Here is a 27,847-nt window from a genome sequence, read left to right as displayed (position 1 = left end):
GCACCCATGAAGCTATAGCGTGAGCCATCCAGCTATAGGAGAAGTAAACCTTTCTATAAACTTGATTTAGTTTACCGTAGTGCAACTTGTATTAACCGCAAACAAAGGTTGCCAATTACTTCCATCGGATATGAATATTGTTTACCAGAACACCCAATGGCAGCCTCATGACTCGAGAGATAATTCTCAGTTGCTATCTTCTGATGTTGGACACGCTGCCAAGAGACTGCAATAACGCCTCGTGAAACTGAAGAGTTAATGCTGCTGATGCAATAGATGGTGCTGTGTTGAGAGAAGAGAGACGTAGCCGACTACGCCATGATAATATCTGCACGCCAATAGTTTGAATTGTGAATATGAGTGCCTTGAGTTCAAGAGGCTTTACCTTAGAGTCAGACGCTTCGTCGCCGCTGCATGCTACGAGGCCATGTCGTATAATGCAAGTACGAGAATTTGAACATCGTATCTCCCACGCCATAACCATAGTGGCGATCAGAAGAGTTAGCTGCGCAAATGCGCGGAACATGGGAACTTCATGCCAAGAGGCCGGCTAATCGCATACATGCGGAGCCAAACGTTCACAGAAAGATATGTTTTCAATTGCCGATGTGTCCCAGAAATTATTTGAAAAACTATCTTCCAAAACAAGACTACCAAGCTGAAATTAGCAACTTACCCTAAGCAGAAGCCAACACTGGCCTCAATTAATGGCTAGCAAAGATACCTCTCGGGGCACGGTGAACTACTTCACTGAAGAATTAGCAAAGGAGCACGAGCTGTACTTACTTAAACATGCTTTGCTAATTTATAACGATCCCGGCCTCTCGCTGGGCCCGCTCAGTGAACCGCCAAACAGGTCACCAATGCTGCCTACGTATGTGATAAGAGAACGTATTGCTGATACCGGGGACTGCTATGTCATCGCTAGAGGCGATCAGCAGGGTGAAGCAAAGATAAATAGAAAAGGGGATCTGCTAGGAAGCAGGAACTTCCTTTTTCCAACTTTTACGTTACCAAGCAGGCCTCATGCAGTCTACGTGCTAGTTAAAGACTTGATAAAGTGCCTTGAAAGTGCGCTGAGTTCTGCGGAGTTCCTGCACCAGAATGCGCAACTCTATGGCGTAAAAGCTAGCCCTGAAGAGCTTGAATTCTTGAAAGAAAATCGCCTGTGTTCTAGCGAAGAGGCTAATGATGACATCTGCTTCGTGACTGCAAAATCTGCTTTCATGCTCTTCGGTGCTAGGGTAGTTGTGGGCGGCACCAGGCTAGTTGATGATTACTGGGAACAAATAACGAAGGAGCAGGGCTTCCTTCCTCACCACAGAGTGTTCGCCATCAAATCGAAAATACTTAAGGTGCTTCTTACACTTAAACCTTCTGCAACCTCTGATGAAACAAGCAAAATCTTAGATTGTGACATCCCGAACGAGCCCTCCTATCAAATAGTCTCAGAGCAGCCTTCATGGGAGCTGCGTCAAGAGTACGCGCGTGATCTTACACAAGGAGAACATCTTAGTGTCATAGTCCCCGGGCAAAACATCACAGGATCCCTGGAGCTCAGTGCCCAGTTCAAGCTACCAAAATATCATGGCAAGACGTCCCTCCAGGCTGCAATACAAGCTGGAACGCAGGATACTCCCATAGGCGCACTACCCTCCCCCTTCAACACCTCTCAGCCGGCGCCGTCTGAAACTGCCAGCAAAAGTGACAAGCGACTCTTGAGTGGAATTCTGTATCCACTAGCGGGCCCAAAGCTTGACAAAAACAGCGGCACTCAAAGCTCGGGGTCAAGCTCTAGTCACGACGTAACCTTGAATGTGAATGGCTGGAAGTTCGAGATGCCTGTGAGATCAGACCCTAGCGATACGTGCACTTATTCCTCGAAGGGCCTTCCCATCCATGACAGCTGGTCTATAGTTGAGCGTCTGAAGAGCTTAACTCCAAATGAGATAAACGAAATGCAGCATATCCATGACTCAGTCTACGTGAATACTGGCCTTCAAAAAGCCAGACGAACTCGCAAAACAAGGTGGACAAAGTATTGGCAATACAAAGCTGGAGTTCCAATTGGAACTACGCAACAAAATGCGTCTGCTGTCATGCAAAAGTACCTCAAGGAACTCGAGACCCACATTGAAGTTGTCAGAACTCTAGATGAAGCCAACGATAGAGAGCAAGTAACGACCATTAGAAGAGTACCGAATCCCAACTTCCTTGGGCACTCTAACATCACAGGTCTAAAACCACCTTATATTAGTGAATAATGAATGATACCTACATATAATGCACAAGAGGTTGTTAACGCGAGAGTCAAAATCCCATTAGCACATTTTTGACCACGAAAACAGATGACGCTCAATTCATAAAAGTTTTGTCTTGACAATTTCTTGACGGATTCTGAAGGTGTAGTAAGCCATCACCATCATCACGGCAACCAGGGGAATTAGCCAAATTGTGAGCTTCCGGACAACCTCATCAATATGAGGTCCCCCGTTAGAGGATGTATGAGTTTTTGAAGCTTCTCTGAGCTTACGCTGCTCCGTGAGCAACTTTTCAAGCTTTTCGTCCAGCTTAAAGAAGTCTTTGAATGACTCGTCTCCGGTACTGTCCGTGCTTTCTTGCCCTATTGATTTAGAGCCCAGCATGGCAAGCACTTTCTCAAGGTTTTTGGCTTGTTGCTTCTGAACCTGGATAAGCTCGTCAATAGTACTTGCTAAAATACCGATATCATTTGCCAATATTTTACCCTCTAATCTATTCATCTTCTTGAGTAAATCATTGTTGGTGATGGCGGTTCCAGCGGCAGCCATTTCTAACGGAGAAGTCTCTCTTAGCTCTTCGTCTCCAGTTTTTTCGTTTACAAGCTTTGTAAAGAGCTTAGGTTGTTCCATGGCGTTGGCATTTGGTTTCAGAGCTTCTTCCAAAACTCCATCGAAAACCTCGAGTTGAAGCAACTCAAAAGATTCTTCGTTGTCTGCATTTGTCGCAGTGATACCAAATTTGTAATTTTCAGCTGGAAAGTGGATTTTCTTGGTTTGAAAGCAGACCCTGTTGTCAACTTGAACTTTAAAGAAATGTTCGTTTGCGGAATCATATGTTAGTCTTACGGTGAGAGGAACCGTCGAGTCCTGGTAGGCAAGCAAACACGAGCCGAAGGTCTTGTCGTAGATATTTGCACTGGTAAATTGTTGAGTTCCATCGTTCAGTTGGCCACGAAGAGTGCTTTCTAACTCCCCGTTATTGTCAATTAAGAGCTGTAGACCTTCAAATTTAGAGGGACCATTGAACAGCTCCGTATCCTGTGGGCTGTTGGCGTTCACGAACCACAAAGCCAGACCACCTGGCGACTTGCCTCTGTGGTTAGTGCTTCTCACGGTCCACTCTGCTGTAAAGGAAGTCCCCAGAGTATAAGCATTTTTGGTCCATAATGAGCCCTTAGATGATTTCTTGGGGGTGAGTACCACTCTGCCCTCTTCCAGAACCGCATTTTCGCCAGGAACCCACGCGTCCGGTAGCTTTTTTGTCTGGATCAGATCCGGCAGAGAGAAATCATTATTCAACAATTGCTCTTCTGTTTTAGGCTTCGAGTGCGCCAAACCTAGCTGCGCAAACGCCGCGAGAGTCCACAAGTGTTGCACTAGCATGCCAGCGAGCGTGTTTTTGATTTAGCCTTGCTTCCTTACAAAGTGGAGCTCTACTGAGATCGTGGTGTCAAGGGCAAGAAGAATGTATAAATTTTTTTGATAATACAGATGCCAAATTCACAGTGACAAGTGCCTTTGATACTCCAAAATACTAAAAACAGGCCTTCAGCGTTGAGAGCTGGCAGAGAGTGGCTCAGAACTTCCGCGATTATAGACAAAATACATATATATGAGTTTTATCCACTTGTTGAATCCATTAAATAAGGAGTTTCGTGATAAGCAACCCAATCCGTAAAGTTCATGCTTTTTTTGGGACGCAGCGATGACCAAGGTAGGCCGAGGTTTCAATGCTGTCTTAAAAGACCTGCAATAGTTCGTAGAATCTTGAAATCTTATCACTTAAGTTGTGCTACTAATACACTCTGGGCGCGATGTTAGGAACCTTGAACTTGGATGAGATGGGTTTCACACCATATTATATCTTGTTTCGAGTTGGATTCAGGTCTCGCAATCGAGACACTGGCCGGAAGAACTACAGTCTGCTTTGTCTACCAAGCTCTTTGTTTGCGCCTTTCTAGTGATGTGAGCACCGAGCTGGTCTTGGTCGTCTGCATCAAGAAGCAGCTGTTTTACCTTTTGCTTCAAGTACTTGCTGTCCGGGAAGCCCCCATCGACAGTGCGGTCCCATATTACAACCTCTGGCTGGTCGTGTTCTTTGTAGCCAAGAACACGGAACTCGCCTGATTCCCCGGGAATAAGGGAAACTTCGCCTAGAGAGGACTGGAAAGTTTGTAGTAGCTCTTGAAGATACCAAGCGCTCCTAAGGTTCCACTTGCATTTGGTGCAAAACCTTATCGAGATTTTAGGATAGGGCATTGACAGTTTGTTGTTGTTGTACTTATTTGAAACAAGCCGATTTAAAATACATCAGATCAATCTTTTTGAAACAAATGGGCAAAAACCCAAAAAGCAGCTAAAGGAATGCCCTCGTTTTCTGACAGTTTCTGGACAGACGACTTGTCGGCAGGTATTGAGAGGCTTTTCGAAGAACTTCACAAGGGCTGCAATCAGAATGTGTTGTTCATACAGCTGTTCGCATCTAGAATGCAGTTTGAGGTTAATTATGGGCGTCAACTATGCAAGACTACGTCCAGCGTTGAGGGACTCTCGGCTACGACAGGATCGCTTTTCTCGCTTGATATTGCCCTGAATCATGTCGCTGATGCAATGGAGGAAGAGGGTAGAGCTCATATTTCTGCAGCAGCCGACATCGAAACTACAGTTCTCCGACCTTTTAGCGCGTGGTGCGATGACCATGAGCAAAGAGTTAGTTACTCTGAGAAAATTCTCAAGACCAATGTCTCGAACTACCAAAAGTCTAAGAAATATGTCGAGAAATTGGAACAGGCGTACTTCAATAGATGCAGACAGCTCGAAGATTACAAAAGGGCAAATTATAATGACGAAGAGCTCGCAAACGCCATGAAGCAGCTAGAAATATACCAGGAACAAGAGCATAGTTTGGCCAAAGAGCGTGAATACGAAAAATTTGGTAAGTTTGGAAACATAGACTTTGATGTGCGCACTATGCGAGAAACGGTCCGACTTCTGCTCACGAAGTTAGAAAAGTCAGATTACAAAGTGCCTTTCATTAACTATCACTTCTATAATACCAACAACGGAAGTGAGATTGTCAAGTTTCTCATGGAAAACCTCACACTGAAAGACGTTGACCAAGCCGAAGCCTTTGGCCAAGATCTTTTAAACGGCGGCTTCCTTAAGTATTGTAATGGTATGGGCACAACTTTTGTAAACTCAAAGAAGTTCCAGTACAGCTGGAAACCTTACGCTTACAAATTTGCACAGCTGTCGCAGCCCAACGCTAACGAGGTTGAAGACGAAAACACCGAAGAAAGTTCGCAAGCATTCTCAGACTATTTCACAGACCTAACCACGATCATAACCCAAAATCAGAACGCTGGCTCCAAGAATTCGAATCTTCCCACTGTTTCAAACACCGAGCGAGCTCTCTTTAAACTAATTAAGGAAATGGAGGCTGCAGACTTAAAGTACAGAAAAGAATGCAAAAAGATAGATTCTTTGCGCTGCTCTTTGGAGGAGCTTATAGTCGACCATTTTACATTCATGGAAAAGTGCGAACTTGATAGGTTGAAAGCATTGGAGAAGGTGGTCCTAGATTTCTCCCCTATCATATCCAAGAATGCCTCAGCGGTTGAGAGTTTCCAGGAGAGTGTGCTCAAAGCTGCATCAACAGTTGACCCAACATTAGACCTGATGAGGCTGGTTGAAAATGCCAGAACAGGATTTTTTCAACCACGAGTAATTCCATATAACAACTACTACAATCCAGGTGGGTATCAGAACTTTGGAATAGACCTGGAGACGCGATGCCGTCTGGATAAAAAAATCGTACCTCTGATCGTATCTTCAATCTTGTCCTATATGGACCAAGTGTACCCTGAGTTACCTAATGACAATGTTAGAACAACCGTGTGGACTGTCCCGGTCAAGCTACATTCTACTCATATATTGAGAGCAGTGCTGAACCAGAAGCCCTTCAAGGACGAATCCGAGGTATTTGAAAAATTGAAAGAGTTTAATGAAGAGCCAAGCACGATTGCGAGTGCCCTCAAAATCTATTTATTAGAACTCCCCGAGCCACTAATCTCTAACGATGTTTATGACACGCTAAAAGCGTTATACGCCGAATTTCCGCCATCTGAACTAGAAGACGAGTCGCAGGCCTCTGTGGATTCACAAAGAGTGAGTGGGATATCAAGTGCTTTCAACGCGCTTTCCAAGCCCCAAATTGCCACCTTGGATGCAATAACATCACATTTCTCTAGGCTAATCAAAATTCTAAAAATGGGCTCTTCAGAAACTAGTGAAGCGTTGGCGAATGAGTTTATCCGCTCAATTTCGGAGGAATTCGCCAACTGCATTATAGAAGTCAAACTGCCTGACGGCAACGACCTAGGTTACAAGATATTTTCAGATTTGCTCTTGTACAGAAAGCCCATATTCCGCGGCTTAAAGAGGCAGAATTCTAAAATTCGTGACCCCACTAGTAGCACCTCGTCTCCCCGGAGCCAAGCACATCAAGGAGACAATTTTGGAACCATCAGTCATTAAATCCATGCTTTTCATTATGTAAGTTACCGTTTCTAAATATCCCCAAACCTGCTAAAACCAACGGTCATTCCTGAGAACCCTTTTTCCGAAAATGCTGCTCGAACAACATCCTGGGTCGAAACCGCTCCTGCTCTTCTGCATTCAAATGCCTTTTCTTAGAAGTTTCACCTTTTTTGTCGATATAGGATACAGTATCTTGTAAGGCTGGCTCCTCAGCCAGGAGAAGCTCTTGGCGACGCCTCCTGGTCTCTTCGTCAGCAACAATGTGATCGGCGAACGGATTCTCCAGAACCTTGCCCCGTATACTAATTTCGTCAGGCTCCTCGTCAGAGGAGAAACACCGGCTAGAGTTATTATTCCAGTCTTTGGCGAGGTCAAAAGTAACGATTTTATCGCTTGGTGTAGATGGAGCCTGCTCCGGCGGGACCTCGGTTGCGCGTGGAGGAGTTTCCCAGCCGCGCGGCGTTGGAGAGCACTCACGGTCCTGCAGAGGGTCATCTTCGAAAAACTGCTCGTCAAGTATGGCCGCGAAAGCTTTGCTAGCTGGGGCAGGCGGCAGTAGCGCAGGTGCATCCCGAAGCAGGCGTCCGGGCGCTGGCGGGCTTAGAAGGCGGCTCTCGAACGTACTAGCATCGGAGCTGGGCCCTGGGAACAGCACACGGCCTACACCTGCGAGTTCTTGCTGATCGTCTGGAAACTCAAGCTTTCTTCGCGCCTGGGCGCTGGCGTCTACGCCCGCGGGCCTCGCAGGCGTGTACTCGGGCGTTCGCAGGCCTCTTGCTGGCGATCTATTCAGCGGTGAGCGCAGCTTTTGCAGCTGGCCTGTGTGCCGCTTCCCACTCACGCTGCCCGGCGTCACGGGTACAGCAGGCCGCGTCAAAAGCCGCGGCGATGACGGACATACAGCCTTACCGCGTCTGTTTCTTGATCTTGGAGGGGTCGCAGGTGCCATGTTTTAGTTTTGGCGCGTCGTCAAATCGTCGTAGGTTGTCAAATCGAAAAGCCCGCGCCCTAAAATTGTCTCTTTTTATTGTCTATGATCTGTCTGGAATCCCTGGTTTCCAAGAGTCCCAGCCAGATATTTTTCATTTTTCATATCTCTGGGGTTAATTACCGGGTTCAACCAGCCATGTTAATTAATGATGAGTTTCACCGCAAGCAACCAGGGCACAGGCAAGGAATGCTGCGATGGGCGATTCGGCTCTCAAATACAGAAAGGGTATATACGCTTGGCAGTTAATGATCTCGTGCGGTGATTTGAGTTATTTGGATTACGGACTGCAGTAGAAGAGCGCACCCTTCCATCAAGAACGACAATATATGCCAGAAGCTATGAAGGCCAAAGACTGCTACGAAATATGGGCTTTGCAAATGGTGTCATTGATAGTGCTGTTAATGCACTCAGGGTAGATTCTCGATTACGCGTGATGGAAATCAAATTGATCACCAACTACGGAATATCAAGGTGCATAAGGCGCTCGCCTGGCGCCGGCCCTCGAGTGGCCGGCTAGTGAGCATTAAGCTGTTTCATCTTATGCGGCGCCGACCGTTTATCAGAACCTGTTCGGTAGCTGTGTCTCAACAATGAACCTATGATGCCCGACGCGTCGAATGTCGGAAGCTGAAGCTGAATTACTGCCCGAGGCCGGCCGCAATAAAAGTAAACGCGCCTTTGGGTAACAGGAAGGTAGCAATTGGGCGCCCATACCGATCAAGGTTTGCTTCTACGTGTTGGGAATGCTTGACCTAAAAATTCCATCATTTTTGCGCGAGACAACTCTTGAGTCCAAACGCCCTGAAGCGAGCCACCGCGGAACAGGAGACGACTGTAGTAGTCGTTTCAACTTACAAGCAACTAAAGTTGTACTTCTCGATACAGTGGTGCGGTTTGAACGTGGTCAGAATTGTTCGAAGACCTAGTGAGGTTCGTGTGGCTTTGTGTGGCACGCCTCTCAGATAGCAACAACGCGTACGCCGTTAAGCCACTTCAAACCATCCACTAAAGCTAAGCAACCTCTCGGTTACATCTTTCTACTTGTAACTACCAGCAAAGCTTCCACAGCAAGGCTCATATTGGCGATACTTTTCCTGCGAGTTATAGAATTTGGACTGCAGGCGACCGAGTTAACTAACCAGTAGTACCCCACACCGAGTCGAGAGCTTTTTCTGTGTACAGCGTCAATTCATAACTATTCAGCTACGGCACGCTCACAACTTATCTTCCCTATTCGCATGTCTATATTAGTGGTAATTTGGCATAGTTTTGTTGCGGCCATGGCTGACGACCGAGAGTCTTAAACTGTAGTATCGCAACTGTAGTACCAATCAAGAAGGCACCCCCTGGCCTTCTAATTCATGCTTTCTGTCCGTCTTGTTCAGCTCTATTAAAATAGTAAACACTCCGAAGAAGGCAGAAGCTGCATGAAGCAAAGGCGCTACCCCTGAACAACGTAGTGTTACCGAACTGCGCCGGAAAGCATTACGCTGGTCATCACAGGGGCCCATGGCTTGCCCACATCGGGTTTCTGATACACTTTGCTTACTGACTCGCCACACACGAAGCACTTCAGCTCATCGCGCCTTGAAACCATTTCGATCGATCCACAACACACCGCCAAATATATCAGCAACCTCCGACTGTCTGTCAAAATGGTACGTTACGTATACGCAAACGCGGTTCTTGCTCTCCTTACTAACTAACCGCTTCGCAGAATGCGCTGTCCAACCATGCGACCAAGCAAAAGACACTTCTGCAGCGAGACCTGAACAAGTTCGAGAAAGAGCTTGCTGTAGCCCCGATATCGCTGCAAGGTGCGATCGCAGCGACACTGGTGTCGCTCGAGAAGACTATTGTGCAGTACAAAGAGCTTTTGACGAGGCAATTTGCCGGTAGCTCCAAAGAAGAAGAGGCCAGTAAAGTCAAGTACCAAGAACGACTTGAGTCACTACAGCAGGACCTTGAGGCCGCTAAAACGCGATTTCAGACACTCAAGAAACAGTGCAGTAGCACTAACTCCCGTGAACAGCTCCTTAAATCCAGTAGCAATCCTTTTGATGAAGAATCTACTATGAGCAAACGTAACACAGCTGGCTCGCCGGGCTTGGGCCATGCGGGAAACGCGAGCTCAGGATCGCAGCTACCACTCTTCCAAGGTCTCCAGAAGGAGCAATCGGTTTTTGAAAGGGGCAATGCACAATTGGACTATATCCTGGAGATGGGTCAGCAATCCCTGGGCGATATCATTGATCAGAATGCGGTCTTGCGCAAGATGGAAGTGCAAATGACCAAGAGCATGCAGACACTGGGCGTGTCAAACGAGACCATAAACAAGATCAACAAGCGTGTCTTCAAGGACAAGTTCATCTTCTGGATCGCGCTGGCGCTCATGCTGACAGGATTTTACTTTGTGCTGAAGTGGCTGCGGTAAAGGTGGCGGCAGTACATACAATAAATACAAGATAACTATACCGCCTTCCAGTATATGCAACTGGATTCTTCCCCAGCGGCAATGTGCTGTTCGGGTGTCAAGCGTAAGGAGCCGCTGGCGCCTAGTAATTGCTCAGGGCGGCTTGTACCTGGCTCCAATAGCTTTGGAATATTAGTTGGCTTACAGGTTTTAATCTTTTTGCCATTGCCCAGCTGGCCGGCATCATTACTGCCCCAGGCGACAATCTCATCATCCTCGAGCCTGCAAAAAAAGTGTTCGCCGCCACAGGACCATTCGCTGACTTTGAGTCGCTTTGGAGCTTTCGCCTCCGCTGACTCGGGCGAGTCGTTCACAACCTTCAACTTCGTGGGCTCCTGCTGCGAGTGCTTGAAGTGGCCATTTCCAAGCTCGCCGTGAAGACCATTTCCGAAAGAGAAGTAGGTGACCTTGTCCAGTTCCTCTTCTAGCGAAACTTTGCCCTTGTTAAGGAAGTACTTGTGTACATCTTGGGGCACCACACTTACAAAGGACGTGTTGGAGCCGCAGTGGATATCTGTGCACCTTACATGAGTGTCTCTTGTGAAATGCGCATTGAAATTACCCACTTTCTTTGGGAACGGCACGTACTCCATATCGTAGCTGATAGGATGTCCTAGCTGACCATGTGTGTTCTGACCAAAAGAATACACATCTCCAAGTGAATCTAAAGCCAGGGAATGATAGTCTCCACAGGCGACTTTTTGAATGGTCCTGCTAACCACTTTATCTCCGCCGACACCGTAGTTAAGCAGCTCAACCTCAAAGACTTTGTTTAGCTCAGGGAAGCGGTCAAACTGGGAAAGGGTTGGCACGCCAAACTGGCCCCGAGATTTAGCTTTCTCCGGAGGTGTAATGCCTGTAGCACAAACATATGCCTTGCCTGTGTTCGAGATGAAAAGAAGATGGTCTTTGCCCACGTCGAAATCTGTGATTCTTTTTTCATTGCGCCCTGCGAAAGCAGTTTTGGTGTCAAGCTTCCATGAATACTGGCGGTATTTCTTCCAAGGTAGAAACCAGGACCTGCGCCATTTAACGTTATTAGATTTTTTGGCCGCGTCGCGCAGTGGAACCACCAAGATTTCGCCCTTCTTGTTCAGAGCGTAAGCTGCTCCATTAGAAGCTTTCACCTTAACTAAGCTCTGGCCCTCAAGAACCATGTGGATGCTTTTTGCGTCCCAGCTCAGCAGGTCGCCTCTCTCGTCAATGGCCAGGTTCCCATCCGTCGAAGACAGGGCCACATCTCTTAGCTTTTTGTGGTCAAAGTAGGGGACACGGAGGGGGAACTTTTGGTTCTGCCCATCGTTTCTGCCTGCACCCCAAAAGTAAAGACCAGGTTCGCTGCTAGGAAGAGCTGTGGCAGGAATTACCGGAAAATCAAGAGCACGCTTTCTCTCTTTCCGTCTCTTTATTTGTTCAATGGCATCATCATCCAGCTTCATATCCCTGGTGATCCACCATCCCTTGATTTGTGGCCATTTCATGTACACTGTCGCAGCAGCCCCAAGACCCGCGACAATCAACAGGCCTTGTAATGCGGCAGAAAGCTTCATCATCTTCGCCATTCGGTCCTCGTACTCTTTTTTCATCTCCTGTGATGACCGGTCTGTCCACTCAAAGTCGTCTCTCCGTCTCTTGGCTTTGTATGTCCCATGGTTCAGCTCGTCTGCTAATAAATCGGCATCGTCAAACTTTGGAACGTTTTTGTATAGCGGCCGGCAGCTCGCAATTCTGCGGCAGAATGGGCGGGCAAGTGATCTTGAAAGCATTTCTTGAGCGCTTTTGGTTGCTTGCGAGTGCTTGCGTTAGAGTTCTTTGTCTTTTCGTGGGAGATGGAATCTCCAAGATTTTGAATACAGAAAGAGTGTCTTCTAATTGACCCTCAAATAAGAACAACGATTAACGCTCAACAAGAAGAAAGAGCTTTTGACCATGTTGAGGGGCCTCAACCAAACCTTTCGGCCTAAGCGCATGCTTCACGGCTCTAGAATGCTGCTGGATAGCCTCGATCCAGTGCATATACGGAACACGAATCGCTTTCGACAACTACTGGTAGAAAAGGGCGAATTCGCACCACAGCAGGCAAATGCGCTGGTTGAGATCATGTCTGATGCGCTGAAAGGGGGCGTGACGCATGTTTCCCAAGATCTGGCGTCGCGCGAGAAGCTTATTCAACTGGTTTACCAGCAGAGGGTTGACTTCGCGAAGCTGAGGGATCAACTGCTATCCGCAGACCGCAGCGAATTTCATTCGATACAAAACGAGCACGAAAGTATTCGAAACGACCTAGAAAAGCTGCGCACTAAGTTGCGGGAAGAAATCACTAAGGCAAATGCAGGGTTCAAGCTTGATTTATCTTTAGAGAAAGGCCGGATACGTGAGGAATCAAGTCACCACGACATACAGATCAAAGAGATCGACACACGGATCGACCAGGAGGTTAGCAACATGAAGATGCAAATTGACTCCGTTAAAACACAGGTGATGCAATGGCTGATCGGCGTGTGCACAGGTACATTTGCGCTTGTGTTGGCATACGTGCGGCTGCTATCATAATTGCAGACATATGGTGTACGCCATCGAGCGCTGTAAACATCGGACACGCTTGTCTATATAGCTAAAAAAGCAGGGTATAGGGTACTTATTTCAAGTCAAAGATTTCGCGCAGAGCTTTGACGGTGTCATCTGGGGTGGTAACGGAGTGACCGATGGTTCTTGGGTCAACGAAAATCTCGTAGTCATTGCCGCCCACCATGGTCTTGTCACCGAAGAAATGAATCTCCTTGAAACCGTCTTTCTCGACGTGCTGTAGACAGTAGGTCTTGTCCCAACCGGTTGGGAACACGTCGAAGGAAATTTGGCCACCGATGGAGAAGGTGAGCTTCAAGTGAGAGAACTCTTTTCTTAGGGCCTCGACGAACTTGGCTCTGATCTGGTGCTCCTTGTCGTAACGCTCGAACTCGTTACGCTCTTCTGTGGAAGCGTTTCTACCGATTGGCGAGACGTTGATCATACCGTTTCTGAACTCCAAAAAGGTACCTCTTCTCTTTGGCAACTCAATACCGGACAGGTACTTGAGGATAAACACAGCCAGCTTGTTGTACTCTTCCTCGCCAATCCAGTTGATGAACGATTGAGAGGCTAGCTTCTCACCCAATCTGTAGGCGGTCAACCCGTTTTCCGAGAACGCGTAGTCAAACTCGTTCAGGACATTAGGGCCCAGCTGCTCGAGCTGCTTGCTCAAGTCAGAACCACCGACAAACCCAATCACAACCTTTTGCCTCAGCTTGGCCAATGTGTCTCTGACTTCGTCGGAAACGGTCAATCTGGCGGGGGTCAGGGTGCCGTCCACGTCGAACAGGACCAATGTGTCGGGCTTTTCTTTGTAGCTGAATTCTTGCACAGGCATTGCGGCAATGAGGATAGACGGGAAGCGAGTTAGATGTGTTTAGCGATGTGCAAGATGCAGGAAGTAGCGACTATTTATTTGTTGATAATAAAGCCACGGTATTTAAAGCAGCTATCGACCACGTAAAAAAATTTTATCAGAGGGTAATAGCGACGCGAAAGCGATATGCAGGACGAGCGCCGTGTGCACGCGCAGCTTTCGTAGACCGTCGCTCCCGCATCGCGCGAGGCTCCGGAGCTTTCGCGCGAGAGATACACTCGAAGCTAAGGACCCAGATTCGGGTGCGTAGTGCTCAAAATATTAGCCACTTGCAAGAAGTTAAGTTATACAGGTTGGATACGTCAAATACGTACTAACACAATCAGGCCTTGGCGAAGTATTCTGGGAACTCTCTAACGTTCTCCTCTAGAGGACCCTTCTTGGACAAGAACTTGACGAAAGCACCGTCGTCCTTGACCTCACCAGCGTCTCTTCTTCTGATGTACTCAGCTCTGTTCAAGTTGGTGAAACCCCACTTCTTGGACATGATGATCTTCTGCTGACCAGGGAACTTGTATCTGGCTCTTCTCAAACCCTCAACAACAATGTCTTTGTTGTTGTCCTTGGTTCTGACAGAGAAGATAATCTGGCCAATGGCAACACGAGCGGCCAAACCGTGAGGCTTACCCCAGGCACCTCTCATACCTTGTTGCAGTCTATCGGCACCGGCACACGACAACATCTTGTTGATTCTCAAGACGTGGAATGGGTGGACTCTGACTCTCAAGTGGAAGGCGTCTCTACCAGACATCTTGGTCATGTACTTGTTAGCACAGATACGAGCGGCTTCCAAGGCCTCAGAGGACAGCTGTTCCAACTCGTTGGAGACCAAGTGGACACACAGAGGGAACTCATCGACAGTAGCCTTCTTCTTACCCAGATCGTAGATTCTGATCTTGGAGTCTGGGACGGCTCTGTTGTACCTAGACTTTGGGTAAGGCTTGTTCTTTTGGTATCTGTAACATCTAGCTGGTCTTCTGGCCATCTTGGATAGTTGCTGCTGATTGAGCTTCAAAAGGGTGCAAAGGATGAGTAAAGAGCTTCCATGCTGACATTTTTTTCTTCAGCAGCGCTGCGAGGTCAGTAGAATTCCGTTGTGAGTGACTAAGGATAGGCCAAGGAGTGCCCTCGGAAAGTTTAACAAATTTGCCCTCGTAAAATTCCTGGAAAAGTTTTTATTTATGTAGCTTCCTAAGAAATGTATGGGTTCACAGTCTCAGATACCTCTTCACGAATCCAGCCCTGTAGGGCTTCAAACGTACATAGAGATAGGAGTTGATGGGCCCGATGCCCTCTGGAAAATTTTCTGGTAGAGGGCATCTCAGCGCATCAGTGTGACATTTGACAGACAGGAACACATCGCTCGGATAGGCTCAGTGCATTGTTCTCAGCAACCTTTGCATCTTTACAAAACATGGGTAGATATTCAGTCAAACGGTACAAGACAAAGAGAAGAACCAAGGACTTGGACGTGATCTTCGACGAGCTTCGGTCGCAGGAGCAGATCCAGAAGCTGATGAACCAGCCTCTGGACGAAACAAAGCCTGGGCTGGGCCAGCACTACTGCATACACTGTGCAAAGTACTTCGAGACTGGAGTGGCGCTCAAAACACATCTCAAGGGCAAGGTGCACAAGCGCCGTGTTAAGGAGCTCAAGGGCGTGCCATACACTCAGGAAGTTGCGGACGCAGCGTCCGGGCTGAACGTGCAGAAGTTCCTCGACCGCGTGGCGCAGATCACCCAGCAGACTGGGCCCGAGAAGGAGTCCAACGAGGCTCAATTGAAGGAGCACCTCGACACAACGCTGGCCAATGTCGCGACTACGGAGCCCACGCTACCGCACCTGGCATCAGAACCCGCGGCAGACCAGGACGGCGAGGTCGTCATGCAGTAGCGGGCTGCGGCTGGCGTGCAGGATTGTATAATTTGGGTTTGTACATTAGACTAGACAAAATATTCAAATGGAAGTGTACGCGTGAGCGTCGCGCAAGCTAGCGGGAGATACCACTGCTCTGACCGAAATCGACATGGCCGGTTTTCTCAGCGTGTCGCGCAACCTCGCGCTCGCCCACAAAATGATGCCCGCACACATTGCACCGGATCCGGTCGCGTGTGGTATTGAAAGAATAGCCGTGTTTCTTCAGCCGCGCAGCCGCTTCCAGCGCTCGTGCTAGCATCGCGTCCGCTCTGTGAGCCTTTTGGTTGAACACCGTGAGGGGTCGGCGGCTGCCGGTCTCATCAATTACCTCCATCGCATCGTAGTGCACACCGTTGAACGCCACCATCACAAAATTGTCGAACTGCTCCTCGTTGAACCTTTCGAATTTGCACGCGTCCACGTCCATTACCATGATACAGGTCTTGAGCACGCGCGATAGCACTGCGAGCTCGATGCCACCGCCCCAAGAACTGCGTTTCAAGATCCACCGCGAGTACTCGTGATTCGGCCGCCCCAGGATGGCGTCGGAGTATTCGATGGGGTCGCCCGCGATCTGCGTAGCCACAACTCCACGCAACTCTTGTGATCGTGAGAGATCCTGGCTTGTGCAGTAAGAAATAGCGTGGAACATGCAAGAATTGTCGTCCGGAACTGAGTGAACCTGTAGAATTTTGCCGGGCCAGATACCATCCAATGAAATCTGGTTCTCATGCAGCCGCACTCGCTGCACCGGCTGTGCCAACTGCGCTGTCTTTGCTGTCGGCGTGTCCTCCCGCACGATGGTAACCTTTTCCCCCGAACCAATCCCCAGGCCACTAAGGCTCTGGCCTACGTTTGCCGTCGTCACTTCTAACACCTGTGGCGGATATCCATATCTCACCCACCGGATGCCATCGATTTCCCCCCATGCTTTTAACAACTCTCTGAGAGAGCTTTCTCCGTTTACGCTAACTACCTTGTCGGTAGCACCTGCACAGCTCACTTTAACTCTCATCCTGTTGGTTCAAGTCTGAGGATCCTTTATTGTTTCGTTTCAGACACCATCCTCCCCTATAGTCGCCTCTTGGTCCTTTGGCCATTGTTACGATGCTCCACGTCAGAATCTATTTTAAATTACCGGGTAACGTATATTTAGCCACAAAGAGCCAAAAACGCCGAAATCCTGGTACTGAATCGTCCGAATCAGTTGCTGGATGCTTCCGACTTCATTAGACCTCCAGCACAAGGCTCACTTGCTTGTATCTCGCTTTATCGTCGATTTCTTACCGAAATCGAGCATTTTGTGTGCGTTCCTTCAATTTTTTTCACCAGTTCACCTTAACCGCTTCTATGGCACTCATCTCATCGCGCAGACTGGCGCCAAAATTTTTCACAGTGATGAGATGCTGTTCTTGAGAAGAGCATGCTGAGAATTTGAACTCTGGCGCGCTTATGGTAAAGAAGCTTTCTGGGTTTGAGTCAACCAATACAGAACGTGAATAAATCTATGGTGGTAGAACCACGTTTAACATGAAATCTTGCCATGAATTGAGCGCAGCAGCGGCGGATTATCGGTTCAACCCGCGGGTGCCGGCAAAACTGTACTTGAAGACATGTGTCAGCCTGCTCGAAGAAGCACAGGGGAGCTTCCAATCTGGGCAATTGGAGCGAGCATACGTGATGTACCTGCGGTATTTGGACCTGTGTACGAAGAAACTACCTACGCATCCACAGCTCTCCGCACGAGCCACGGGCGTGGACCTGGACGGGTTGGCGAAGGAAGAGTACCTTCAGCTTCTAAAGCTGGAGGTTCCAGCAATCCTGAGGATCACGGAAGACCTAAGGACGCAGCTGGAGAGATCCTTTGCACAGCATGCGCGGACGCTAGCGCGCAACGTGGCTGGCCCGCGGCCGGCCGCGAAAGACAAGGCCGAAAAAGTCGAACTGCCGACAACATTTGACGAGAATCGCTTCAGACGCTCTGTTGCGAAACTGCAGAGCCGTGGCGGCGGGAGCGCCGGAGGCGATGGGAACGCGGGCCTCGCTCAGCGGAGTTCCGCCCTTACATACCCAGAGCTGCCGCAGTTGAACCTTCCGTCTTATGCTTCTTTCTAGTGCAGCATGATCTCCTAGTGAGACTGTTGCTCTATTCAAGTATCAATTAAGTAGTCCACAGCATCCTTGATTTTCGAAGCATCCACGCGTTCGGACTCGCCAGCGCTTAGCCGCGTGCTATTCACGACGTCGATGAGCTTATTAAGCTTGAGCAGCAAGTTGTCAGTCTCTCTGAGTGAGACTTCGCCGTCCATCCACTGGTCGACGACATAGCGCAAGTACCTCTGGTATTGCTTTCTTTTTTGAACATCCACATTGTAGGAGTCTTCCGGAGCACCATGCCGCTCGAGCCATTCCCGCAGTGCAAGTGGTTTTCCGCCCTTATCGGCGTTGGTGGTTTCGAGAGTGTTCCCTAGCAGCGACTTGAAGTGTGACACTACTTGGTCAATGGAGATGTTCTTTTCTGAAGACCAATTTTTCGCGTTGGCCCTCTTGAGCTGTTTCAAAATCGTTTGTTCACGCATCATTACGACAAGGAGCAAAACAAAGTTGATTATGAGCAGAACATTTGTTACACTCGCTTGACCTAATAGGCCCCATTGTGTAGGCTTGGGTGGCTCAACAATGGCAGTTACTTCTTCTTCCTCAACGACTGTAGGTTTTGGCAACCGCGGAGAGTTTCTGCTAACGCGCCTGCTTTGAGGCTGCCTTTTCTGAGGCTGTTGCTTGACCTCTATCTGAGAAGACCTCGTAAATTTGTCGACATATTCTCTTATCAGTTCGATAAATGCGTCTGTCGCCTCGATTTGACCCGCTTTGCAGCTTTTGTCAATCATGGACTTAATCCAGCTGCTCCCTGTCCACTCGACCCAAAACGAAATCTTCAAAACACTTGTATTGGGAGAAGCCCAACGTAACATATACCTTGTCTTAACGCAGAAACTGTTGCCGCTTGGAACATCTGGCGTTTTGGTGGTATTAACAACGTTGATGCAATTTTCATAATCTAAGCCCAGGACAGTATCTGTCGCAAGGCACTTAGTGGATTTGGGCCCGACAGCGTAGTTGAGTGCTTTGGCGTAGGAATACTCGCGGTATTGCTGCCCGTCTTTGTTAACCTGATCGAAGGCAGGAATATCTGATAAGTTTGACGAGTTTTGGCCCTTTAAGAAGGCCTCAAGAAAACTCGTGTTATCACCGCTGAAAATCAACTGGTAAACCACGCCCGGAGGCGCTTTCAATTCTTCTTCTGCAAGCACGGTTTCGTTGTTCTGGTTAGGGTCATATAGGAATTTTGTTTCTTGGAAAAATGAAGGCCCGTCGTACTCGAAACCGGAGCCTTCTTTCAGTACATAAACCTTTTGGGTGGCCAAAGCCGTTTCGCTTTCAATGATTGCAAGAGAAGTCAGGTCATTTGAATTTGAGCAGTTATCGTCATCGTCATCCTCGTACTCGTAATCATCATCGTCGTCGTCGTCTTCAGCGTCATCGTCGCCAGCTAAACTCTTCACGCCGTTCTTTAAGGTAATTGTGGGCGTAAAATCATCTACTGAAAGAATTGCATCCTCTATAGCTGCGTCATTTTCACTTATAATCGAGGCGCGACTGGGCGGTATGTCAAAATTTCCGTCGGTTGGTACGAGAGTGGCAACTAGTTCAGTGTGCGCTTTGAGGTCATCGCGAATACTTGGAACGCTGGATTGCCTACTCATGACAGGAAGCTCCGCCGCGTCAGTGCCATTGAACTGAGACCATACAGCTTTGATGAAGTCAAAGGTAGAGTCCCGTGAAATAAAGCTAACAAATTGGTGTTTGCCCATGCGAGTCTCTATAGCTATCCCATTAGGAAATAGCCCGGCGGTTGAAGTTTTTTCCATCGTCGTAATGTCCTTCATAGATATCACAAGGTGCGTCACCCAACCTAGTAGATTGGAGTTAAAACATATGTTAGACTCAGTAATGTAAACCCTACCCTGAAATAGAAATTCACGGCTCAGCGCGCAACTGAAATCATCTAAGAGGCGGTCGTCAAGTGGAATTGATTTGAATATTTTATGCAGGTCTGCATTCCGCTCCTCGGTAGCATAATGGTAATTGGTTTTTGCAAACCGCTCTTCCACATAAAGCTTTTTGTTATATTCTTGGAGGATTAAAACGTCAGGTTTCTCCATTTCTTGCAGGGGCGACGCGAGTGAACTACTGTCCGCGCTCGTTGAACGTCTGTTTTTTTTGGAAGGGGTTTCTCGCCGGTATGAAATAATTTTAGGCGCCTGTTGTGGGGTATCCGTTTGTACCGGCGGTAGCGGCGGGTTGCTTGAAGAGCCTTTGAACGAAAGCGTTGTTAGCATGCTGTTGAAAAAAGAATTGTTCGACGCATCCCCCACGTCTTCTGGAACCGCCGACGCTTTTGTAGATCCTATGATGTGACTGACCGAGCTTAAAGCAGAGCCATTTTTACTAGTTAACGGGCTATTCACTCCTGTAACGGGGTCCACCGCGGACAGCTGCGGGTCGGCAGGTGTCGATTTCAAAGCCGCGCCATCGATTGAAGAGACTGACTCACGTTTGGAACTTTGTAGCGATCGAATAGGCGATCTCGACATCTTGCTGCGCTCTAGCGGCTCGCTGGTGTTCTCTGAAGGGGTTGGCCCTAAAAGCGTGGGCTCCGTAGAAGGGCTGGTTGAAGACCCTTGGTCGTCGTCCACAGGGTCCCACTGTTCAAAATCTGACGTAGACATCTCGATTACACGCATTAATTGCCCATAAAAGACTCTTACGCTGATTGATTGCTCCCCTGATGAAGGAAGCTGTAAACTATATTCACGTCAACTTTACCCTAATTTCCAAACCTGACCTGGCAAAAAAAGAACACCGAACAACACAAGCAACTCACCTTGGAAAATGCGTGTCTCTCTGGAGCTTTGATGAGCTATTTAATGAACTCACCTAATCGTCTTGCGCTCGCTCAACCAAGGTGCTCTCCCACCCTACAAAATCATTAAGGTCATCGTCAACGGTCACCCGGCCCGACATTGTAAGTTAGATGAACTTCCTCCATTTACCATCTAAACTCACTTCCAGAATAATCAGGTTCTTGTAATACGTAGGAGAGTCGGCGGACGCGCGAAAGCTGAATGACAACCGAGGTTCAAGGTCTCACCATGCTGCAAGTTAATGGAGGGGCGAACGCAGAAAAAAATTCGCAGCTAGCCAATGGGTCATCAAAGATGGTCAGTCAGAAGCGTGGAAAAGAGAACAGCGAATCAGTGGCAGTGACTAAGGCGCCGGAGCTTCCGCACGTGGAGGTCAACCAACTTCCGCTGGCGCTGCTGATCCGGAATCTCACCGTATTCGCGGTTAAAGAGCTGGTGCAATTCTTGAAGACCAGCGTACACGAGGGTCAGGATAGCAGTGCCAAGAAGACAACCTTTTTGCAACTAGTGGTGTTTCTGAGAAACCAGTTTCTCAAGATTTATGTGCTTGTGAAATGGTGCAGGACGATCAAGAATAACAATTTTAGCACAATGATCGACCTGTTGAACTGGTTCCGTAATTCTAACATGGCCGTCAACAACTGCATATGGGCCCTGAAAAGCAGCCAGGCAGGAATGACCAATGCAAAACTGCCCAACCCAGATCTGATAACGGCCCTGGAGGTTCTCAGCCTGGGGAGGCCCAACCTGCCGACGCACAATTTCAGGCTCAGTGGTGAGGATACGAACTCTAACCCCGAGACAGGCGCGGCAGCTATTCCTGCAAAGCTAATCCTAAAGAAGTTGAAAGACATGAACATCATAATGTCAGTCAAAGTATCGCTCATGGAGGTCCCAGAGCAGTTTAGCCATTATTCCGTCCGAGACGGAAGACTGTCGATCCGCGTTGAAAACGAGTTTGAGATCCAACTTTCGACGACTAATCAACGGTCACCTCTTTTCTTTGTTGACCTCCGGCTACTGTTCAATGAGTTCTTGCCTCTTAACAAATACAAGCTGGAAAAAGTCATCAACGAGCTACTATACAAGAGCCCACGGCCCCTATTTTCCCTATACAAGTTGTTGCACAATTACGTTCTTTCGACTCAAATGTACATGTTGCACGCCGAACTGCTTGATTTGGAGTCTAATGGCAAATACTCCGGTGGAAACTTGTTACATCACTATGACCCACGGAAGAACCGTATTGGTCTGAAGTACTGGTTGCATAGCAGATTGAGCGGCAAATGTAACGCTACCATCGGAATAGAGAGACAAACGGGTAACATAATTTTAAGGTGGGACATAGAAGGCGGGTTTGACAGGCAAATTGACGTACCAGTCCGTTATACCAATGTTCTTAACAACTTGGGTGTCATCCTGGATGAAATCATGTTCAATCATTCGCAGATGATCAAGACAGAGCTTTTGTCCACTGGAGTTCTACAAGAGGACGAGGAGACATCCGATGCATTGCTATTCAATGTGCCGACAACACCAGCGTCCGTGATGCCCATTCAACTCAAGATCAATCCTACGAGTGGTGTGTTCTACGTGAGAAATCCAAGCGGACTGCTAACGTACTACATCAACCAAATCAATGCTACTAGCACAACAGAAGATTTTATCAAAATTCTCAGCAGACTAAAGCTAGACAAGACTATCCTGGTTCTAAGAAACATGTTCGAAAAGGTTGGTTGGGTTTGTAACAATGTGATCCAGCTCGGCGGACCGGTGTCAAAAGACGCTAGTAGGGCTCAAAAGAAGATTTTGTCCCGCGACATTTTCATACGACTGGACAATTGGCCTGCAAACTGGTACTTGATCCTCAGTGTGGTTTCGTCGAATACTGCTTGCGTCATTGAGAAGCGGATTGGTAAGATTACGGCATCCAAGGGGAGCTGGGAGTTGAAGTACCTCGATACCGAAAATTTGATGATACTGAAACTTGAGTCTATGACATATCAGAAGATCATTTATCTGAAGAAGACCTGCCTGCATAAGATTATCGATCATATGATAATCGATTCTCTCAACGAGCTACACATGCGCAACAAAATCTGCGCGGGCGATAATCTTGCGGCCTTGCCTGACTACATGTTACAGGACAACAAGACACACCATTTGTCGATTATCGGCATTGAACTCGAGTCGTTCCTGGGTGGTTCCAACGCGCTGAGCCATATCCTAGAAAAAACCATGTTTCTGAGAATTGACTACCATGAGTCCACGATCAAGCTCTTTGGGAAGTTCAAGCATGACAGCAAGGTGATAGGATACCAGTACAACGATATGTTAATCCAGTTCACCGGCAAAGGCGCGCTCTCTTTTTTCATGTCGGAGGAATTCACCGACCTCAACAACATTGTGCAGTACTTTCAGGTGTTCAAGCAGAAGCTGATGCAGATTGTGATTCTCACAGACGTCATAGAGAGGCTGCATGAGTTTTACTCGGAAAACTTTAGCATTGTGGCACTCAAGCCCAACGAGATCGCGTTTAAGTACCTGAAGAACAGCAAAGACGCGCACGACTGCATGACCAACATAGTTACAAGTGACCACAGCGTTGAGAACCTGAAGATCAACCTCTCTCCGTCGAACCCACAGCACATTGTTCAGCCGTTCATCGAGGCCGGCAAGCAGGACTACCACTTCATCTTCAATTACCTCCGGTTCACGTCGGGCTTCTTTGGCGTTCTGGAATCCATCCTGACAGACCCGCCCACCAAGGACCACGCGCAGAACCAGGGCCAGAACCAAAACGGCTACACTACTGTGTCTCTCCAACTGCATAACCTCTCGGAGTACGAGCTAATATACTACAACCCGGAGACCAACACTAAAATCACCCTAATGATAGAGCTGCGCAACGTGTTCCTCAACGGCACCAAGAAGCTCCGCTACTTTGTGCACTTTTCTGAGGACGAGCACATTTCCACCAAAAGCCCAGCCTACCCGCTAGTGCACCAGGTCCGCAACACCATTTTTATGGTGGACACAGCCTCGCTGTCGGGTGGTCCTGCAGGATCGCCCAAGAAGCCAAAGTATCCATCTGCCGTCCGTCTTACCGACGGTGTGTGCTGCGACGCCGTGGACATCGAATCCATTATCAGAAGCATCAACGACATCCTCAAAATTGACTGTATGTAGCCACACCACGGAACTCGCCTGCGGCCACGCCGCAGACGGCCGGCGACCGGCCTTTTCCACACTACGTACCATCCGCGACAAACCATTACATAGTCACAAGGGAAACCTGGAGATCAACAGATACCCGCTACAGGTGCCTGCTACAGGCACACGCTGCAGCGATGCCGACTATGACCACCACTGGGCGGAAAACTCTCGCTACGCCGACTACTACCCCGCGATCTCGCATTTTTACGAAAACACACGCCCTAGGCTCGCCATTCCCCGCATTTGTAACACTTTCTAATGATGTCCGTAGCCCCCCGCGCTACTGCGGCCACTCACGGCACTGCTATTTATGCTTTTTGGCGATTTCTTCACCAATTATTCCACATTTCATAACATTGAGAGCATCACGCGCCCTCAAATTGAGACAAGAATCCGCACAAACATCAGAAACTCCCTCAATAACTGTTGCTAATGGCGTCAAGTCCGGGGAAGTGGCAGTCGCCAAGTTGATGTTAATGGAAAAAGCAAACGGCAGAGATATAAAGGAGAGCGGCCGGAGAAGCTAGTAGAACGTTCGACGAGTTCTTACAATTATCTTGTACAGTATAAATTGAGCCTGTTAGCGACTTCTGAGCACCACTACGGAGCACAGTGACAAGTGATAAGCAAGCATAACACCAGGTTACGTAACTCGGTCAAGGTTAGCAAAGAATTGCTGAGATAGAGCAACTATAGAGCAACTTTAGAACACCTATAAATCGACTATAGAACACCTATAGAATAACCATAGAGAACAATAGAGAGGATAGAGAGAAATAGACCAGAAAATGAATGAAACACAGGAAGCGATAGTCCTGGTGCAGAAAGGCGAGATTGCAGTGGAGAGCAAACCCGTGCCTGAAATCACGGACCCACACTACGTGAAGCTGCAGATCAAGAAGACGGGAATTTGCGGGTCGGACGTGCACTACTATGTGGCAGGCGCGATTGGCGACTTTGTAGTGAAGAAGCCCATGATATTGGGCCACGAGTCAAGCGGGCTGGTAGTAGAAGTCGGCAGCGAAGTCTCGCGCGTACGCGTGGGCGACCGTGTCGCCATTGAGCCTGGCGTGCCCAGCAGATACTCGGACGAGACTAAGGCCGGCCGCTACAATCTCTGCCCCCATATGCAGTTCGCGGCTACTCCTCCAATCGATGGTACGCTCGTCAAGTACTACTTGGCCCCCGAAGACTTTCTGGTCAAGCTGCCGGACCACGTCTCATACGAGGAAGGCGCGCTCGTTGAGCCATTGTCCGTTGGTGTGCACGCCAACAAGCTTGCCGGGGTTGCGTTCAACCAGCGCGTGGCTGTGTTTGGTGCAGGTCCCGTAGGTCTTCTGACGGGTGCCGTCGCACGCGCCTTTGGCGCCTCCGAGGTGGTCTACATCGACGTCTTTGAACACAAGCTCAGCCTGTCTTCCAACTTCGGGGGCACGCAGTTCGTGAACTCTGCGAACATCAAGGACGAAGACGACTTGGTCAAGGAGATCGAGCGCGTGCTTGGTGGCGCGCGCCCTGACGTTGTGTTCGACTGCACCGGCGCTGAGATCTGCATTCGTACCGGCATTAAGGTGTGCAACTCGGGCGGCACCTACGTTCAGGTCGGCATGGGACACGACGACGTCAACTTTCCCATCGGGGCTATTGGCGCCAAGGAGCTTAAGGTCCTGGGCTGCTTCAGATACGCCTTCGGCGACTACAGGGACGCAGTTCAGCTCATCGCAAGTGGGGATGTTAACGTCAAGCCACTGGTCACTCATCGCTTCAAGTTCGAGGACGCCGAGGCTGCGTACGAATTTAACATCAAGCACGGCTCTGAGGTTATAAAGACTATAATTAGCGGGCCCGAGTGAGGTGTTCTGAGTTTGAGCTCACTCATGATGAATATAAGCCTGGCATGCAGAGGCGAGGAAGTCCTCGCTAGCCAGTTTATGACACATGCTATCTAATCCTATACAAAGTTAATTACGAAACGATTCGGGGTTTAAACCCTTGTGACTTCTTCTTTTCTCATGCCCAGCTTTTGGAAATCCACCCAGCTTTGTGCCAAATTTTCAGAACAATCGAGTACTTATGATGTTGACTTCTGACGAAATATCCCGGGAAGCTTGCTCCTGACTAACAGTTCTAAAGCTTTCGAACTCAGTCAGCACGATGCAATGCATTTTAGGACTTGTTTTCATCATGTCTGCGCTAGCGCAGGCCGCTTTGGGTAGCCAAACCCACGAATACAACTTTACCACTGGGTGGGTACGAAGAAATCCAGATGGGATGCACGAGAAGCAAATGATTGGGTTCAACGGAGTGTGGCCGCCCCCTGACATCCACCTAAACAAGGGCGATCGCCTTATTTTACGCCTGACTAATGGCTTCGAGAACCTGACAACTTCCTTGCACTTCCATGGTTTGTCGCACAATATCACGCAGGGCAACTTGAACCAGATGGACGGACCTGAAATGGTGACACAGTGTCCGATCATGCCAGGCGACACCTTTGTTTACAACTTCACGGTACCAGATCAGGCAGGTACTTTCTGGTACCACTCGCACTCTGGCGCGCAGTACACAGACGGTATGCGAGGCGCGCTAATTATCCACGATGACGATGAGCCGTTTGAGTACGACGAGGAGATGGTCATCCAGGTAACAGACCTATATCACAAGCCTTATTACCAGGCCCTGGATGAATTTCTGACGAGATACAATCCAACAGGCGCAGAGCCCGTCCCGGAAAACATTCTTTTCAACAACACGGTGAACGCTTCAATCTCTTTCGAGCCGGGCAAGGTTTATCTCTTGCGGTTTTTGAACGTGGGAACTTTTGTGTCGCAGTACATCTTCATGGAAGACCACGAGTTCACCATTGTCGAGGTTGACGGTGTTTACGTCCAGCCTAATACCACCGACGTGCTTTACTTAGGGACAGGCCAAAGAACCTCTGTCCTTGTGCGCGCCAAACCTGACGCTAAGAAAAACTACGCGCTCATGCAAACAATGGACCAGACAATGTTGGATGTCATTCTTCCCAACCTGCAGGTTAACCGCACAAACCAGGTAGTATACAACAAGTCTGCGCCTGCAGCAAATGAGTACTTTATCGATAGCTATGATGTGGCAACCAACGACTTTTATCTGTCGCCCCTCTCCGGAAAGCCTCTATTTCCAGAGCCCGACTATCGAGTTAAGCTGGACGTAGTAATGGATAACCTAGGAGACGGTGTCAACTACGCTTTTTTCAACAACGTTACGTACGTGCATCCCAAAATCCCTACGCTTGTTACCGCAATGACGGCACCTAAGGATCTAGTCAAGAACCCTTTGATCTATGGCGATAACATTAACGCTTTCGTCCTCGAGCACGGTGAGATTGTTGAGATTGTTTTGAACAACTACGATGACGGAAGGCACCCCTTCCACTTGCATGGTCACAACTTTCAGATTGTTCAAAAGTCGCCAAGTTTTCTGGAAGACACCGAGAACGGACCAGCGGAGCCTGTTCCCTATAATGAGTCAGCACCCCTAATGGACTTCCCTGAGTCGCCTATGTTGAGAGACACTGTTGTACTTGAGGGCAATGGTCATCTTGTGCTGAGATTTGTGGCGGACAACCCTGGTGTGTGGATTTTCCACTGCCACGTCGACTGGCATTTGGAGCAAGGCCTCGCTGCTGTGTTCATCGAAGCCCCAGATGTGCTCAGGCAAGTTGAGCAGCTCAACGACAACTTCAAGCAAGTGTGCTACAACGCCAACATCCCAACAGTAGGTAACGCTGCAGGGAACACGGATGACTGGTTTGACTTGGCTGGTCTGCCCAAACAACCAGAGCCTTTGCCTGATGGTTTCACTTTGAAAGGTTATATTGCATTTGCGGTGTCCAGCATGGTCGCTGTTTGGGGGCTATACACCATTGTGCAATATGGACTTCACGAGGCTACTCAGGATGACGAGCTCATTTACAGCACTTTAAAAAATCTTCTAGAGGAGAGTGAGCAAAGCTCTGGTTGAACTGGGTATGT

General features: G+C 48.5%; 17 protein-coding genes across 17 annotated transcripts; 9 read left to right on the top strand and 8 right to left on the bottom strand.

Moving 5' to 3' along the window:
* Window positions 1-707: 707 nt before the first annotated feature.
* SWP82 (Swp82p) lies at window positions 708-2,264 on the top strand (the record flags this gene model as incomplete). The annotated part of the gene is made up of 1 exon (XM_002555821.1): window positions 708-2,264. The coding sequence occupies one exon, from the start codon at window positions 708-710 to the stop codon at window positions 2,262-2,264; it is 1,557 nt and encodes a 518-aa protein (XP_002555867.1).
* Window positions 2,265-2,360: 96 nt separating this feature from the next.
* KLTH0G19294g (KLTH0G19294p) lies at window positions 2,361-3,644 on the bottom strand (the record flags this gene model as incomplete). Its single annotated transcript, XM_002555820.1, has 1 exon — window positions 2,361-3,644. The coding sequence occupies one exon, from the start codon at window positions 3,642-3,644 to the stop codon at window positions 2,361-2,363; it is 1,284 nt and encodes a 427-aa protein (XP_002555866.1).
* Window positions 3,645-4,142: 498 nt separating this feature from the next.
* On the bottom strand, window positions 4,143-4,520 carry KLTH0G19272g (SelT/SelW/SelH family protein; the record flags this gene model as incomplete). Its single annotated transcript, XM_002555819.1, has 1 exon — window positions 4,143-4,520. The coding sequence occupies one exon, from the start codon at window positions 4,518-4,520 to the stop codon at window positions 4,143-4,145; it is 378 nt and encodes a 125-aa protein (XP_002555865.1).
* Window positions 4,521-4,625: 105 nt separating this feature from the next.
* RGD2 (GTPase-activating protein RGD2) lies at window positions 4,626-6,797 on the top strand (the record flags this gene model as incomplete). Its single annotated transcript, XM_002555818.1, has 1 exon — window positions 4,626-6,797. The coding sequence occupies one exon, from the start codon at window positions 4,626-4,628 to the stop codon at window positions 6,795-6,797; it is 2,172 nt and encodes a 723-aa protein (XP_002555864.1).
* Window positions 6,798-6,861: 64 nt separating this feature from the next.
* Window positions 6,862-7,749, bottom strand: SIC1 (cyclin-dependent protein serine/threonine kinase inhibiting protein SIC1; the record flags this gene model as incomplete). Its single annotated transcript, XM_002555817.1, has 1 exon — window positions 6,862-7,749. One exon carries the CDS (start codon window positions 7,747-7,749, stop codon window positions 6,862-6,864), a length of 888 nt encoding a protein of 295 aa, XP_002555863.1.
* Window positions 7,750-9,446: 1,697 nt separating this feature from the next.
* On the top strand, window positions 9,447-10,225 carry BOS1 (Bos1p; the record flags this gene model as incomplete). The annotated part of the gene is made up of 2 exons (XM_002555816.1): window positions 9,447-9,449; window positions 9,509-10,225. 2 exons carry the CDS (start codon window positions 9,447-9,449, stop codon window positions 10,223-10,225), a joined length of 720 nt encoding a protein of 239 aa, XP_002555862.1.
* A 35-nt stretch (window positions 10,226-10,260) lies between these two features.
* On the bottom strand, window positions 10,261-12,030 carry FMP25 (Fmp25p; the record flags this gene model as incomplete). Its single annotated transcript, XM_002555815.1, has 1 exon — window positions 10,261-12,030. One exon carries the CDS (start codon window positions 12,028-12,030, stop codon window positions 10,261-10,263), a length of 1,770 nt encoding a protein of 589 aa, XP_002555861.1.
* A 163-nt stretch (window positions 12,031-12,193) lies between these two features.
* Window positions 12,194-12,817, top strand: FMP32 (Fmp32p; the record flags this gene model as incomplete). The annotated part of the gene is made up of 1 exon (XM_002555814.1): window positions 12,194-12,817. One exon carries the CDS (start codon window positions 12,194-12,196, stop codon window positions 12,815-12,817), a length of 624 nt encoding a protein of 207 aa, XP_002555860.1.
* An 85-nt stretch (window positions 12,818-12,902) lies between these two features.
* On the bottom strand, window positions 12,903-13,670 carry SEC53 (phosphomannomutase SEC53; the record flags this gene model as incomplete). Its single annotated transcript, XM_002555813.1, has 1 exon — window positions 12,903-13,670. One exon carries the CDS (start codon window positions 13,668-13,670, stop codon window positions 12,903-12,905), a length of 768 nt encoding a protein of 255 aa, XP_002555859.1.
* Window positions 13,671-14,031: 361 nt separating this feature from the next.
* On the bottom strand, window positions 14,032-14,694 carry RPL10 (60S ribosomal protein uL16; the record flags this gene model as incomplete). The annotated part of the gene is made up of 1 exon (XM_002555812.1): window positions 14,032-14,694. One exon carries the CDS (start codon window positions 14,692-14,694, stop codon window positions 14,032-14,034), a length of 663 nt encoding a protein of 220 aa, XP_002555858.1.
* Window positions 14,695-15,123: 429 nt separating this feature from the next.
* On the top strand, window positions 15,124-15,603 carry BUD20 (Bud20p; the record flags this gene model as incomplete). The annotated part of the gene is made up of 1 exon (XM_002555811.1): window positions 15,124-15,603. The coding sequence occupies one exon, from the start codon at window positions 15,124-15,126 to the stop codon at window positions 15,601-15,603; it is 480 nt and encodes a 159-aa protein (XP_002555857.1).
* Window positions 15,604-15,700: 97 nt separating this feature from the next.
* Window positions 15,701-16,642, bottom strand: OTU1 (ubiquitin-specific protease OTU1; the record flags this gene model as incomplete). Its single annotated transcript, XM_002555810.1, has 1 exon — window positions 15,701-16,642. The coding sequence occupies one exon, from the start codon at window positions 16,640-16,642 to the stop codon at window positions 15,701-15,703; it is 942 nt and encodes a 313-aa protein (XP_002555856.1).
* Window positions 16,643-17,157: 515 nt separating this feature from the next.
* RFU1 (Rfu1p) lies at window positions 17,158-17,742 on the top strand (the record flags this gene model as incomplete). Its single annotated transcript, XM_002555809.1, has 1 exon — window positions 17,158-17,742. The coding sequence occupies one exon, from the start codon at window positions 17,158-17,160 to the stop codon at window positions 17,740-17,742; it is 585 nt and encodes a 194-aa protein (XP_002555855.1).
* Window positions 17,743-17,777: 35 nt separating this feature from the next.
* LAM6 (Lam6p) lies at window positions 17,778-20,435 on the bottom strand (the record flags this gene model as incomplete). The annotated part of the gene is made up of 1 exon (XM_002555808.1): window positions 17,778-20,435. The coding sequence occupies one exon, from the start codon at window positions 20,433-20,435 to the stop codon at window positions 17,778-17,780; it is 2,658 nt and encodes an 885-aa protein (XP_002555854.1).
* Window positions 20,436-20,816: 381 nt separating this feature from the next.
* On the top strand, window positions 20,817-23,804 carry RGR1 (Rgr1p; the record flags this gene model as incomplete). The annotated part of the gene is made up of 1 exon (XM_002555807.1): window positions 20,817-23,804. One exon carries the CDS (start codon window positions 20,817-20,819, stop codon window positions 23,802-23,804), a length of 2,988 nt encoding a protein of 995 aa, XP_002555853.1.
* An 815-nt stretch (window positions 23,805-24,619) lies between these two features.
* XYL2 (D-xylulose reductase XYL2) lies at window positions 24,620-25,684 on the top strand (the record flags this gene model as incomplete). Its single annotated transcript, XM_002555806.1, has 1 exon — window positions 24,620-25,684. One exon carries the CDS (start codon window positions 24,620-24,622, stop codon window positions 25,682-25,684), a length of 1,065 nt encoding a protein of 354 aa, XP_002555852.1.
* A 301-nt stretch (window positions 25,685-25,985) lies between these two features.
* FET5 (ferroxidase FET5) lies at window positions 25,986-27,836 on the top strand (the record flags this gene model as incomplete). Its single annotated transcript, XM_002555805.1, has 1 exon — window positions 25,986-27,836. One exon carries the CDS (start codon window positions 25,986-25,988, stop codon window positions 27,834-27,836), a length of 1,851 nt encoding a protein of 616 aa, XP_002555851.1.
* Between the last annotated feature and the right edge of the window lie 11 nt (window positions 27,837-27,847).

The sequence above is a fragment of the Lachancea thermotolerans genome (genome assembly GCF_000142805.1).
Source record: "Lachancea thermotolerans CBS 6340 chromosome G complete sequence".
In the NCBI taxonomy this organism is placed as follows: Eukaryota; Fungi; Ascomycota; class Saccharomycetes; order Saccharomycetales; family Saccharomycetaceae; genus Lachancea; species Lachancea thermotolerans.
This window is presented reverse-complemented; position numbering and strand designations above follow the sequence as displayed.